The 15,396-nt window shown below is 39.4% G+C and overlaps 1 protein-coding gene across 3 annotated transcripts in view; it reads right to left on the bottom strand.

Annotated features, from left to right (window-relative positions):
* Positions 1-498: 498 nt before the first annotated feature.
* The window catches only part of LOC112136666 (glucocorticoid-induced transcript 1 protein), a 34,432-nt gene continuing 19,534 nt past the window's right edge, over positions 499-15,396 (bottom strand). For 2 of the 3 annotated variants that reach the window (XM_024258524.1, XM_024258526.2), the window contains exons 4-9: positions 13,892-13,981; positions 7,627-7,737; positions 5,652-5,789; positions 3,252-3,441; positions 1,559-1,679; positions 499-1,488 (exon numbers count right to left, since the gene is read on the bottom strand). In XM_024258524.1, coding sequence (XP_024114292.1) covers positions 1,230-1,488; positions 1,559-1,679; positions 3,252-3,441; positions 5,652-5,789; positions 7,627-7,737; positions 13,892-13,981 — 909 coding nt within the window. In that variant the 3' untranslated portion in view covers positions 499-1,229. The remainder of the gene's footprint in view (positions 1,489-1,558; positions 1,680-3,251; positions 3,442-5,651; positions 5,790-7,626; positions 7,738-13,891; positions 13,982-15,396) is intronic. The other variant, XM_024258525.1, reaches the window with a different exon arrangement.

Below are 15,396 nucleotides of genomic sequence, written 5' to 3'. Positions count from 1 at the left end.
AATAAAAATGAAAGTTGTTTTTTTTTAACTTCAATTTGTAGGATAAAAAAATTCTGGTTAGTAACCAGTGTGCACCAGATCGTAACGTAAAAAAATGTTTTCCTAAAAAAATACTAACTGGTGCAGATATCTGTCAGTACTAGATTTTTTTTTTAACTTAAAACTTTTTCTGTAAAAAAAAAAATTGTCGCTTTAGGGGCTCCGTACCGTGGGGAGTAATACACAATATTCTTAAAAACATGTTTCCCAGCATTTGGTTGAGCAAGCGGTTAAAGGGTTAAACCATTATATAATTGCTCAGACTATAAAATGTATTAGTTTAGTCATTAATTTCAAGTCCTTCTGGCTTGAATCAATGCCTTAACCCTTTCCTCACCACGGAGGAAACTGCAGCTGAACGATGTTTGTGTGGATAAACTGAAAACTGCCTTAATATTCAACTCCTGTATCATAAATGGAAACATGTGTCCTCAAAAGAAAAAAAAACATTTCAACACAGAAGTTTTGTTTTCTTTATTGGGAGAAGGGAAACTGAGGATGTTTGACCCGACGCTGAAGAATCGCCTTAAACTGAAATGTTTGATTTTGCTCAGAAATCACATTTTTCTGATTGAAGGAATCAAACGCTGATTATCTTTTTCCATGTAAGTGCTGTTGAAACACTAGTGTCTTATAGAAACCTCCTCTAGAGTCCGTCCGCCGTCGTGGAGTCGCTTTGGTATCAACAGCAGAGGAGGAAGGAACCATCAGGAATGTGGCGGCGCGTTCGGTCGAGAACGCCACGCGGAAGGCCTCGAGGTCGAAGCGAGCGGAATGACCTGAGCTTTTGTGGAGGGGGAGGTTCTGATTGGTCGCTCGTCTTTGTGCTACAAATACATTCAAACAAATGTAAAAAAAAAATGGAAAAGGGTCCATGTCCTTTTAAGCCCCGCCCCCTCATCAACTCTTCTGAGTTTTCTAAAGCAAATGTAACTTGTGTTTCATGGAAAACGAAGCTAATCCTGCTACGCTTGGTGTCGTGGTACACGGGGGGAGGTTAGTGAGGGGTGGAGCGGGCTGCGCCCAAGGCCAGCAGCGATCCTCCGACTCCTCGCAGAAGCTGGTGTTTTCTGTGACCTTGAACGCCCCCTGCTGGCTAACGTTAGGATTATCAGAGTGCAACTTTTTTGTTTTTCCTTTTTTTTTGTCACCAAAGTCACCTGGCAGGTTTGGTCGAGGATACCTGAGAACTAGCTGGTAAGGAGCACTTGTGCCGAGCCGTCCGCCTCGGGGCTCTGACAGTCGCTGCCGGATTTCCCGTTGGCGCTCCCGTCTCCCGCCGGCGTCACCTGAGAGCCCAGGGCGCCGTTGCCATGGAGACCGGAGCCGGGGGAGAAGAGGGAGGAGCAGAGGAGCTTGACGGGGCAGAAGGCCGAGCCGCTGGGAATGAAGTTCACCTTGTTTTTGTCGGGACAGGAGAAGAGCGGGAAACCTTTGGATTTGCCGGACCTGAAGACGCCGAGAGAGCCGATCAGAACAGAGCGAGTCCAGAGGAGATCCGCGGATCAGAGATACTCACACCAACTCGTCAAACACTTTGACCTTCTCACATCCCTCCGGAGGCTCCCGCTTGAACATGTAGCTGTTGTTGGGTTTGGGAGACGTGGCAAATTTAGGGAGAGGAGAACTGCAGACGCCATCTGGAGACAGAGGAATCCGTCAGCTTTTACTTTGAAAATATCTGAGAGCAGAGACAGATGAACTCTAAAAGACCAAACGAGGTTTCATTATTGATGCTTTAGATCACTGATGAGGTTCATTTCCACGTCAGGATCCTTCAAACTGAAGAACTTTCAGAATAATGGCTGGTTCTTTAATAAAGGTGTCCAGGATTTTCTGTTTTAAGGAGCACAACCCTCAAAGGGTTAAAAACCAAACTATTCACTTCTGGAAGTGATTATCAACAAAACAGCAATTATTCTTTATAAAGTTTTTTTTCCCTTGTTTTTCTGGAAAAGACCCTTTTCACAAAGTCGGACGAAATGGCGACAGGACCAAAAATGTGAATAGTGTCTTCTGGTGTTCAGGTTTAGAACATCAAAGCTGACAGCTGAGAACACTGTTTAAATCAATTTTACATAAATAATAAAAGGTAACTTTACCAATTATAACAGAAAAATGTGCAATATTTATTTTATGAATGTCCTGTTGAACTGTATTTTCATTTCTCCCATCTCGTTCACAACTCTAAATATAAATGGGAATAATGCTTCAATATTTGAGGTTCTATTGAAAATATCGACCTTTCATTTGAGCAGATATTCTTACGGCTTCTATTGTCCTTTATGTTATTCACACGTGTTTTAGGTGCAATCAGCTCAAAAACTGATAGAAATTCATGTAATAGGAGCAGCCAAGATGCTCATTACTGCATGTTTGCCGCGTGTTTTAACTGCACCCAAGGCTACAGTCGTTGTAATGAGAGGTTTTTGTTGTTTTTCGGGGTATTTTAAGGGGTAATTGTAAAATAGGAATGCTTATAATAGGAATATTACACATTATTTTGATTCTTGTTTATCTTTATTATCCTGCAGGATCAGACACGGTTATGAGCAACAGCAAAGAGGAGCTACGTAAGAAAATAAGTTATTAGTTTTTCTTTATTGTCAGACATGTTAAATTGTCTGACTTTAGTCTGTTTTTAGGGATTTTGTGAAATGTAATCAACTCTAACTGGACAGAAAAGATCTTCTGCAGATCTACGTCTCATCCCCGTCGTGGAAAGCTAGCGTTAGCATTAGCATCAATCAGAAGAAGAAAATCTGAATTATCTTCATAATCAAACGAGCAGCATTCAATGAAGTTCCTGTAACCTTCGTCTAACTATGACCGGGTTGTAGAGAGAAATAATCCACGAATGGTTTAATATCATCCAGAGGATTTTGGGGAAGAAGCTGTGGAGCCTTCTGCAGGAGGAATACTGAGATTTGATCTAAGAGGGAAAACAATACAACCAGGTAGAACATCTAGAAAATAAATGTGCATATTCACGTTACAATTCATTCGTTTACTTTTTATTATTAATGTAAAATTGCTTTAAACAGCGTTCAGCTGTCGGCTTTGCCGTTCTAAACCATAGACATAATATTACCAGAAGTCACTCTACACACTCGCCGGTTTGACTGACACCACGTGTCTATTATTAATCCAGACTTCCAGAATAAAACAGGAAGCTGAAGGTCCCCGTCCCGCCTGGAGCTGTGAAGACGCACCTTTATCGGTTTCCTCTGCAGAGCAGGGGCTTCCGTCGGGCGAGTGCAGGAGGTCGGCGCTGCAGGGGCGGGGCGACGGGCTGGAGTCGCCGCTGGAGGGAGCCTGCGTGTCCGTGTCCCGAGTGTCTCCGCTGCTGCTGTGGCGATGGGGGGGGAAGGGGGGGCGGCGTCCGTCTACCGCCTCCATGGCCTGTGCGGTCAGAACAGGAGAAGAGGTCACGGGGGTCAGAGACCCTCGAATGTTTCTGATATTTAGCCTCATTTTGAGTCTGGATAAATGATTAGAATCTGAAACTATTCCAAATGAGTCTCAACTGTTTCTATCTTCAAGAAATTCTAGAAGAACTGGTTCCTTCTGTTGAGTTTCCTCAAAGATAATCCAGGTTTGAAGGTTCAATGTGTATTCCTGAGAAAACAACAATTTCTACATGCAGGTACAGAGCTGCAGCTGCAGATTCTGATGAATCTTTAATATTTCTCTGCAGTTAAAACTGATCTGAGAAAAAAAAAATTACATTCAAACAAAATTCTCTTGATTGATCATCACTGCAGTTAAAGTCATATTATAAGATATGACTAAAATGTGGAAATAAATCCTTAAAGTTTGTTCCTTATGTTTCTAAAAGATAAAACAGAAAATCTGAAGCACAAATCAAAGCAGCTAAAGTGAGTTCAATGAAACGTTTGAGCGTCTTTTGTAAATAAAGTTTTGTGTAAAAGATTCAGAGTGTCGGTACATCACAAAAAAATAGTAAACAGGACGCGAGAAACAATTAACCTTTTAGATCAATAAATACAATTCTAACAGGGGAGGGTTGATGAAACCGATTAATTGATCTGAATCGAATTAACCTTAACAGATCAATAATCTATAAAAGTAGAGATCGATCTAATGCATAAAGCTCAAGTCTGGCTTGATGCTAACGTATAATGTATTACAGTTCCCATAGGACGGCTAATGCTAACGCTCGGCCGACCTAAACATACATTCTGATTGAATGATCATCTATATATGAATTTTCTAAACTCTTTCAAGGAAATATTTTTAAAGTAACCATTTATGGTTTAAAGCACAGTTTTTTTTGCTCTTTCTTCCTTCTTCTTTAATAAGGTGTAATGCTATGACGCAATCGCCACCTAGTGGCCAAACTGAACCGCCCTCCAGGAGAGGCAGAACAATCGGAGATTCCCTATTTGAGGATCCATGCAACTCTGCAGGATATTGACCATCTCAAAACTTCACTAATAGATTTTACAGTATGTGAACTGGATCAGATTACTATGAAAATATGAAAAACATATTGATGGATTATTCATGTATTTCTAAAACAAAAGTGTCCAAATGTGTAAACTCAAAATTGAATTGAATCGTATTGAGCGGATCGAAAGGATTAAAAAAAAAAAAATACATCAATCAAATTAATTCTGGTGATACTCAGATCTAAATTCCAAAGCAGATTTCAGCTCCTTGATGGTGAAATTAGTCATTCGTTTAGGAAAGTTTCACCTCAGTTCAGTTGAAATCACCCGAGGTGAGAAAACAAAACTAAATTTGGAGTTTAAAAAAGTAAATAAATATTTGAAACAATGCTGAATTATTTAGAGAAATGAAACAGAAAACCGATCTTACTGTTGGAAGTTTCTTCATCAAAGAGCCTAAAGTCCCACTCCATCTTTAAAACTGTTAAAAGTGTTCCCTTTTAATGAGGATTCATTAGACATGCACCTCTGAATTGTGGGACTGGTGGGATGGAGCAAGACCGCCCCCCTTCCCCTCACTGTTGGTTCGCCAAGAGTATTTTCTACGTCACAAATGCAATCTTGTTTGATCTGCATCTCATCTGCTCCGGATTCAAAGCGATTTAAATAAATAATAAACTTAGAAATTGAATTTTTGAGCTTCTCTTCATACATATTAAAAACACCATTTTCATCAAAGCCTCTTGTAGGATGAAACCACACCAGTGAAGGAGGTAAAAACAGGTGAGTATTACAGGTTTTTTAGCTTTGAGTAAAAAACAGACAAATCTGTGACAGAACAGATGAAAAGTCTGAATCCTGAGGATCTTTCTGTAGAAAAGTGTTTTTGTGGAGAAACTCGGGTTTGGTTCCGTCGCCTCACAGGTCAGACATCAGCTGGGAATGAGGGTGAAACTCTACTGACGGACAGAATTCTGGTTCTAGAAACTGGAAGAGAATGATCCCACTGAGGAGGTTCTGAATGAGAGCATACATACAGCTCACGTGCAGAAACTTTAAGACTTGTGAATAAAGTCATTTGTTCATCTTTGTTCTCCGACTCCAGAACATCATTCAGGTCCATCAGAGAACACCTTTTCCTTCCGTTTCCTGTGTTGGTTTCAAACATCACTAGAATATCTGGACTCTGAGTGAAGTTACCTGCATGCCCGGCTCCCAGTCCTCTCTGATGAAGACGTTCTCCAGCTCGTGGTTGATGCCCTCCACGTTGCTCGGCACTCTGCAGATGAGGGCTTTTGTCAAAGGTGCTGCGGATAAAGCTGCTGAAGTTCCTTTGTGCTGCAGAGAGAACAAAACGGGACGATTGAGTGACCACGAGCAAACAGTCTGTGGTTCTATTGTGGAACATCAGAACCACATCAACAGTTTTCTGGAACTATCTGAGTATTTATGAACTATTTGAATAAAGAGATAGAAGTTTTGGTTTCTGCAGGTCAGAGGAAGAACTAGAGGAGTAGAGAAAGCTGCAGGTTCAGAGGGATTTCCAGCTGAAACCACAGAGATGCAGCTGCATGCAGCATGTGAGGAAGACGACACGTCAACCATGCAGCTGGAACCACCAACAAAACCCATCATTTAAAGTCTCCAATGGAATCTGGAAATAATGAAACTCAGAGTTTAAGAAATTTAGATTTTAAGATTTACTGTTTTCCTCTTTAGGGAGCACGGTTTTGATACAACCTTTACTGTTCAAATTCTGTTTTTAACATCTTCTTGTAGCATTTTTCTGATAATGGCGGACATAGATGAATTAATTTAAAACTGCATTTCTGAATATCTCTTTATTGTTGGATCAGAAGCAGAAAAAAACTGAGGTTTGAGAAAGCTCACCTCCTCCAAGCACAAAAATCTTTTTTTTGTTGATAAAATTAAGTTTTTGTCCAATTTTCATGTTTCCGTTAAGCTAATTTATTATAAAAACTTCAATTTGTGCAATTTTATAATCGATGTAATCACAGCTGTGGTTAAATTACTCAAATTCAAGACGATTAAAAACAGCATTCCCTCATTTATCACAAGAGTTACGATAAAAAATTAGTTATAAAAAGTAGAATATAGATGTTTAAAGGCGGTAAAACTCCTGACTACACATTTTATAGACTGACCTCACCATGGTACGCTCCTTGGATCTGCTAAGTTGAACTGATTTATGGGACACTTATTACGCAGCAGAAAGTTATAATGAAAAAAACAATCTTCATTAGTTTTGTCACTTTAATTATGTCACAGAATGAGCGGCGTTGAAGGAAATGAAAAAGCCGTTCTTAGAATTGCTTTTTCATTTTATTTGAGAGACAAGTAATGCAGTTAACATTGTGAAAATGAAAAAGCATTTCTGTTTATGCATTTTAATTTTCAAATCTGATATTTCTAATAGAATTTTGGTACAAAATTACTAAAGAACTTTTTGAAAACGAAATTTCTTCATCATTTTAATTAAGTTACAGAATGAGTTGTGTTGAAAAAGCCTTTCTGACAATTGCTTTTTAATTTAATTTAAGAGACAAGTAATGTAGTCACATTGTGAAAATGAAATAGCATCTCGAGTATTGACTTTTATTTTAAATTATGAGTCACAAACACTTCCATAGCCGCAGGAACCCTGAAAAATATCTTTTTTTTTATTATTATTATTAAACTTTTATCTAACCAGGTGAGCTATTAAGAATATGTTCTTATTTACAATAACAGCCTGGGACTTTTACACATTTATGTATTTTTTATATTTATTGCCTTTTAATTGCTGAAATTGATAGTTTTGATTGATCAATAAAGAAACCAAAGTCACGTTGAGGGTTTCTGTGCTTCCACAGTTCTGCAGCTTTCCAGGTTTATGTGAAGTCCTCCACACAAACGGAGCAGAACATGTCCAGACCTGTTCTCACCTCGTTATCACTGATCAACACCGTTTGCTCCAGTTACAAAGTAAAGACGGCGGCGAGCTCAGTTACAGCTTTACAAGTTAAAAACCCGTTCCTGCTGCTGGTGGAGGAGACGGGCGTTTCTGTTCGGACACATTCTGCTCCTCTGTAACGGAGCGGTCCGGTTTCATTCATTCGTTCTACCCTCAGGGTCTCTCCCCGGGTGGGCGGAGTCGGACGGGCCGGAGCCTCACCTGTGTTTGGCAGGCGGCTGCGTGCGGCGACGGTTGTGGCAGCTCGCGGTCCTTGCTCTGTCGGGTCACCTGCTTGCTGCGCTGCAGCTGCAGCCTCAGCTTTGCGATCTGCTGGAGGAAAAAAACAAAACAACGCTTCAGCAAATGTGGAGGAAACTCACATTTAGGCTGGAAAAATCCACAACTAACCAAATATTTACAGACAAAAACATGATTTCACAGATCTGACAGGTTTGCTTTGGCTAAATGATTTACCAGCTCTCTAACAGTCACTGAAATGCCTGGAATGTCAACTTTTTTCTTTTTTTAGTTTTATGGTAACCACACTCTGCAGCCCGAGCAGTGCGTGGTGCAGCAGCAGCGACGAAGGGCGGATGATGAAGCGAGTGAAGTCAGAGGGTGAAACCTAAAAACAGGATGCTCTTTGTAAGACTAACAGACGCAGTTGTGCTGTGCAGACAAAGGTGCGGTCTTCAGCACTGATCTGGTATTCCTGACAGCCTTCGCCAACAAAGACCGGCTCTTTTCACAGACGTCCTCCCACACAGACCGCACTTCGCCGCCGCCGTCCGTAACGACAAGTCCAGGCAGTTCCAACTCCAGGCTCGGTTAGGATGATGGAAGATGGCATCTAAATGTCATTAGCAGACCCAGATCCAATAGGATTCAAGATTTTAAGGGATTTGTGACGTTAATGATTTGACAATCTGATGGTCTGAGGAGAGGACATTTGTCCTGAGAGATTCCTGTGGTGTTTTTAACAAATCCAGTTATTTCTTGACGGTTTTTTATCCAAACCTGCACAAACGAGTTCTGTGGCCGTCCACAGATTGACATTACAAACCAAAGTTATTATAAGCTTGAATTACGCCATTGTTAGCCCCATGACGATGTGGAATGAAGCTTTTGAAGTGGTTCACAGTGAACTCGCACCTTTTCTTTTCAGAGCAACAGGAAACTAAGATGTTTATACGAAGTCCTTTGAGCTGGAAACAATCAGTTGATGACTTCCTGCAGGAGCATCGCCAACGATTTCAGAAAGGGACATTTCAGGGTTTATTATCTAACCCATGTGTGTCAAAGTCAAGGCCCGGGGGCCGGATCCGGCCCTCCGGGTAATTCTATCCGGCCCTCCAGATCATTTTATTTTATTGTTATTAATCACCCGATGTTATCTTGGGCTCGTTTCTAACTTGTTTTATTTTGACAAAATATATTTTTATGGAGAGTAAAATATTAAAAGTGATTTAAGGTTTAAGTTTATTTATTCTATAATAATATTCCTGCCTTTTTATTATTCATAATTATATTTAAAAGTTACGGTTTTAAAGTTAAAAAAAACTTTTTAGGCTGTTTTGGAGTTTAGCTAATATTTCAGCAACACGCTAGCTGTTTTGGCTAATGTAAGCTTTTTCAGTTTTTAAGGATATTTTGAAGTTTAGCTAAATTTCAACTACAAGCAAGATGTTTAGGCTAATTTAAGCTTTTCTTTTTCAATTTTTTTATCTGTTTTGGAGTTAGGCTAAGATTTACATGATAGCTGTTTTGGCTAATGTAAGCTTTTTTCCAAGTTTTTAAGGATATTTTGAAGTTTAGCAAATATTTCAGCTACATGCTAGCTGTTTTTGCTAACCTAAGTTTTTTTTTTGTTTGTTTTTTAGGCTAATTTGGCATTTAGCTAATATTTTAGCAGTGTCAGCTTCAGTGATTTCAGCTATCAAATTCAGCACCTTCAGCGGCCAAATTCATCTTACAACATTCACACTAACTATTATTACAGGTAATCCTTTATATCTAGTTCATAATCATGTTAAAAAGTTACAGTTTTAAAAAGGTATTTTTAGAGTGTTCGATAAATGTTTATCGTGTTCGGGCCGCGACCTCAGGTGTGTTTTGGATTTTGGCCCCTTGTGTAATCGACTTGGACACCTCTGATCTAACCCTTCTGAAATGCAAAGTAAGGGAGGTTTTCTGACAAAATAAAAGACTTTTGTAGATTATTTTGTGTTTTGCGTGTCTGGAAACCCTCCAAAGACAAAGTGACAAAATACCAAAGTGATCCAAAGAGGGAAAACTGTCAATCTAATGCTGTAAAACCTGAATAACGTTTGGTTCACTCTGACCTGCATCGTTATGAGAACCTTCCACACCCTTAAGACGAACTCCTCTGAAGCAACAGACCATAATAAGATGCACACGGCGCCGCACTTTGGGGAAAAGGAGCATAAATTTAGATCTTGGTCTGAGGATTCCTATAACTATGCAGTCGGTCGGCCGCCAAACCCAGCAGATGAGCAGGAGTGTCAACAGTCTTTAGGTAAAAGAACATTTTGACTTCCATCCAACTCTGACACATGAAATAAACGTGCGACTAAACCAGAGGTCTGCAACCTGCGGCTCTGGAGCCACGTGTGGCTCGTTTACCCCTCCCTGGTGGTTCTGGGGTTAAAGAAGAATACAAAGTTTCAATTTAAAAAGTCACATAAAAAGTACGTGAATCACAAGTTCAACTAATAGATTTTGAGTGACGTTTACCAATCTGAGGCCAGCGAGCACAGCCAGAATTTTGACGCGGATTTTAAATTTTTTAACAAATTTAAAGTTTTTAGGTGCACCTTACGGTTTAAAAAACACAGTAAGGGTCACTTGATTATCTCTGATTTGATTTTGTTAGTTAGATTTACAAATTTCTCACTGAAATGCACCATCTAAAAAGTAACAGACAGTTTTTTTATTTAAATCACTGCTGACATTTCGCTGTACTGATCCTTTGTGGCACAAGGTGTCTTATTTTGAAAGGAAGTTGTGAACCTCTGTCAAAAGTTAATAAAATGCTAATTTTTTAAATATGTTTTATGTAAACAAAAAAAGACAATAGTTAATTTACATTTATCATAACAGCAATAACATAAATACAAATCAATTATTTTCTAAAGGGTGATGTTAGACTTTGTGGTTCATACCGAGTTGTCTGAAAAATCGACCAAAATAAAACTAGCTTTGAACATCAATGAACAGACTTTTCATTTTCTATAAATTAGAAAAGATTAGATTAATCAATTAATCAATTTAGATTAATCAATTTTAGAGGTTGGAGAGATCACAGAGGAACTTTCTGGAGGCATCAGCACCTTAAACGCTGTAGCCTTCGACACCCTGAAGGTGAGTTTCTTTGTGCTCATACGATCAGACTGCTTTTCTAAAAGCCTGGAAATCCTCACAGCATTTACTAAAATATGTCAGAGGAACGGTCAAACAAAGTGGGGGTGGTAGTGTGATGGTGTGGGACTCCTTTGCAGTTCTATAATCATCAAGACTTTTATTTTGAAAGATAAATGTCCTCCAGTTCCTAAACTCTGTTGTAATTTAAACCCAGCATAAAGACCAGGTCGGAATGGATCTGAATGAATTCAACTAGAAGGTTCTGGAAGGAACTACTTCAAGTTTAAACTTAAATCTGAGAACGATGCTTTTTAATGACAGTCGTCCTGCACAGAAAAGATGAACAAAGTTACTGTACAGACATGAAAAATATTCACTTAATAAGGAGACTAAATTGCACTTGAAGGCCGTGTCACGCTGCAGCTACAAACAATTTGTAATTTTAGGCTTTGGTCAAACATCTGTCTTGTACGGAATTCATTTCTTGAGTTCGTCATTTGTGGATGTGCACAGATGTTCGTCGACCGATGAGTCTTTACGTGAAGTCGGTTTTGAGCTGTTCAAAATTTTGGGTCGGTTGAAAATTACTTAGTTTATAAGGAATTATTACATAGATCTTACACAACTGGGTATAATTTTTGAGAGATGGATATAAAATATGAGTTTTTTTGGCTTTAAAGACCAAATTTTGGATTTATTCAAACTATAGGAATTTTATTTATTAACCTTTATTTAACCAGGAACTCCCATTGAGATCAAGAAATCTCTTACAAGGGAGTCCTGACCAAGAGGTGATAAAAAACATTACAGTTAGACCAACACTTCATTTAAAACAGTTAAATAAATATATAAAACAATAAAACCTTAAAATGATTGAATGTGTACAGAGGGCTTGGGTAGCCATGTCTGCTGTTTTTTAGCACGTTTTCTCGAGATAACGACTTAATAGTTTATCATAAAATGACAACTGCTTTATCTATAAAATTGAACAGAAGTATAGCTCGTTTTGTGGATATAACTTAACTCCCCAGAAAAACAGAAAAATATAGTTGTTAATCTTCTTATCAAAGGGCTGGCTAAGATGAAAGTTTTTGTGACCAAAAAATATTTGTTCAATTTTCAACAGTTTGACCTCAACTAAAGTATTTGAGGTTAAACCGAGTTCACACCAAATGTGATGTGTGTGTCAAATTCAATCTTCACTAAGCTGACACTCCCGTTTTAGCCTTAACGCTACATCATGAAGACCCAGAGGATGTAGAGAAGTCAGGTTTCTTTATTTTGAAGAGGCTCTACAAAAATCCCGTCTCCATGTCTGGTTCATGAGATCATTCAGAGACTCTCCAAGTACGGTGAGATTCATCATCTACCGCAGGAGCTGCATCTGAATGACGGATGCTTTCAGCGGTACTTCTGTCTCTCTGTGTTTCTCAGGTTGATGACTTGCTGTCCCGCATTAGTCCCATAATGCAAAATAAGAATAAAATTAGAGGAACTTTTTATTATCGTCTCCATATAAATGAAAAAAAAAAAAAGTTCAGATTCTCCTCCATGTTCGTTCAGCCGCTGATGACATCATCAACACGCCTTGGACCAAAGCAGAGTTCCTGATTGGTTGACATGAGACAATACTTCGCCAAAGTTTATATTTTTAGGTTCTGGAAAGATGGCACCACACGGCAACAATTTTAAATCCTTTTAGAGCGTCACTCCTGCTGCTCAAAATGTGGCGGCGAAACTCATCGCATCTGTACGTTCACGTAACATTAAAACTGAACGCATACATTGCATTGGTGTAAACGTTCCTTTAGATCAGGAGTGTCAAACTCAGTCGCACAAGGGGCCAAAATCCAAAACACACCTTAGGTCACTGCAGAACAGGATAAACATTTATTCAACACTCTAAAAATACATTTTTAAAACTTTAAAACTGTAACGTTTTAACATAATTATGAATAAAAACAGGCAGGAATATTATTGCAGAATAAATCAACTTAAACCTTAAATAACTTTCAATATTTTAACACATGTTTTAGAGTGTGATGCCTGTCATCATAGATGATCTTTGTCGCATTTTATTGTTTTTACACGTTTTTGTTAAAATAAAGAGTGGGGCATTTTTCTCAGAAGCAAGAGAAAACTTCATAGAGTCAGGTCTCATCTTTCATTTTCATAACTAGTTTGTTTGTGATGTGGGAGGCAAAAACATGGACTCCATCAGGCAAAGAGTTAATATACAACGAGTTGATCAATGACATGATCTCCAAATAAAGAAAATTGGTTCCGTTTTCTCAGGAAAGATAAAAAAAAAGTTTTTAGCAGACTTGGTCGTTCAAGTCTTCTGTAAAGATGTACTAAATTTGAAATAAAAAAAATGAAAGAGCTGATACTTTTCCAGAACTCTCTAAGGCACACGTGTCAAAGTCGAGGCCCGGGGGCCGGATCCGGCCCTCCAGATCATTTTATTTTATTGTTATTAATGGCCCGATGCTATCTTACACTTACTTTTATCTTGTGCAATTTTGACAAAATATATTTTTTATGGAGAGTAAAATATTGAAAGTTATTTAAGGTTTAAATGTATTTATTCTGGAATAATATTCCTGCATTTTTATTATTCATAATCATCTTAAAAAGTTACAGTTTTAAAGCTTTAAAAATTGGCATTCTGATAGCTTTTTGGAGTATTTTAGCATTTACTAAGATTTTTCAGACTATTTTGGAGTTTAGCTAATATTTCAGCTACATGATGGCTGTTTTTGAATAACAGAAGTCGTAATTTTTTTGTTTTTTAGGCTAATTTGGCATTTAGCTAATATTTTAGCTGTATCAGCACTGAGATCTTCAGCGGCCAAATTCAGCTTCCAGCATTCACACCAGCATTATCACAGGTAATGCTATATATCTAGTTCATAATTATGTTAAAAAGTTAGTTTTAAAGTTTTAAAAATGTAGTTTTAGAGTGTTTAATAAATGTTTGTCCTGTTCGACCTAAGGTGTGTTTGATTTTTGGCTCCCTGTGTGATCAAGTCTGACACCCCTGATCTAAGGTGTTAGTTTGTTATTTTTAAGAACTTGTCATGGAGTCGGGAGGAGAAAGTACCTCCTTGAGATGATCTGCGCTGCCCCACGACGCCGACCGCTGGTGAGGACTTCCCAGTTCTGCTCCTTCGTCAGTCCAGAGACCTGGAGTCTAAAACACACAAGACCACATTCACTATTCAGTTCCAGCCACAGATGAACCCCCATGTAATTTAATCTCATTTGTTTATACATTAAGAACACAAATCATATGTAAACAGAGACGTCCAAACTAAACAAGATAACCTGCACTGAGATCCTTCAAAACACAAGACGCACTTTTTCAGAGCCTCGATGGCCAACGTAAAACTTCATCACAAAATCCCCGAGGACGTAAGCGAGAACTAAGTGGCAGCAACCGAAAAGATGCGGTTGAATAATGAGAGGCGTGTGTTCACAAGTAAAGCTGCAAATCTGGAATCACTGAAGCGCCAGGATGGGAGTCATGGGATCCCGTCCCTGAGGAAAAGCGCTGAACTCGACAGAAAAAACAATAATTCATCCTTTAATGATCCGGGTTCAGGCAGACCCAGCCGCCGGCCTCGCTCTGTCCACACGCAGCAGCCAAACCCTGGGTCTAAAATAATTCAATCCCTCTCATACATACGTGCCAAGAAGACATCCCTGTCAGCCAAAGAGACATCTACCGCAGAAGATTCCAACTGCCAGCAATAAAATCCACAAAACCAGCAAAAAAAAAATAAAGACTTAAAAACGTTTGACCAAAAAACCCACAACACCAGAATATAAATGCAAAGAGAAACCAAAAGGTGTTTGTAAACCAGTCAAATAATGCAGCCGATATACAAAACAGTCCCTGTCACCGAGCATAGAGGCAGTTCTGTCTGAGTCTGGCTCTGCGTGGAAACGGAAACGGTTAAGTTATGGAAATGAATGCAAAAACAGGAACGGACTGAGGAGGTTTCATCGACTCGTTTGAAACCGCATACTTCCCCGTCATTATGCACATCAACAGAGCCGCGGTCCCAAAACATCTGACGTTTCAGCCACAGCGCAGCGCGTCTTTGAAGGTCGCCCACCGTGCCTCATGTTTGACCCTCTCCCCGACCAACGCTATGATATGGAATAATGAGGAACACCCGGGACGCCATTCGAGCCGGCTCGCTGCCACCGACCCGTCAAACGGTCACTTGTGTTCTGATGAAAGAGGAGGTCTGTGTTCGGCCACGCTGGAGGGCAGATGTGTACGTTAGCTTTTCATTTTGGGAATCCTCGTTCACTTCCATCCAAACATCCAGCTACTCTGAACCCGTTGAGAGAAAATGTACGTACACGTTTTTCTACGGGTATGCTGCGGGCGACAGGTTGTAGAGAACACTTGTACAACACGCAAGATGGAAAGATGGGAAACCCAAGTGTGTCATATAGATCCTCCCCACCAAAACCCTGAGCAAGAAACTCTTTAGTGCTGCTCATGTGATGGACGCCTGCTCCTTGTGTGCAGCCCGACTGTGTCAATATGTTCACTGAGACAAGAAAATCTGGCCACTGAGAAAATATGATGCT

The sequence above is a fragment of the Oryzias melastigma genome, linkage group LG16 (genome assembly GCF_002922805.2).
Source record: "Oryzias melastigma strain HK-1 linkage group LG16, ASM292280v2, whole genome shotgun sequence".
NCBI lineage: Eukaryota > Metazoa > Chordata > Actinopteri > Beloniformes > Adrianichthyidae > Oryzias > Oryzias melastigma.
The sequence above is the reverse complement of the archived record's forward strand: the minus strand, read 5'-3'. Positions and strand labels throughout refer to the sequence as shown.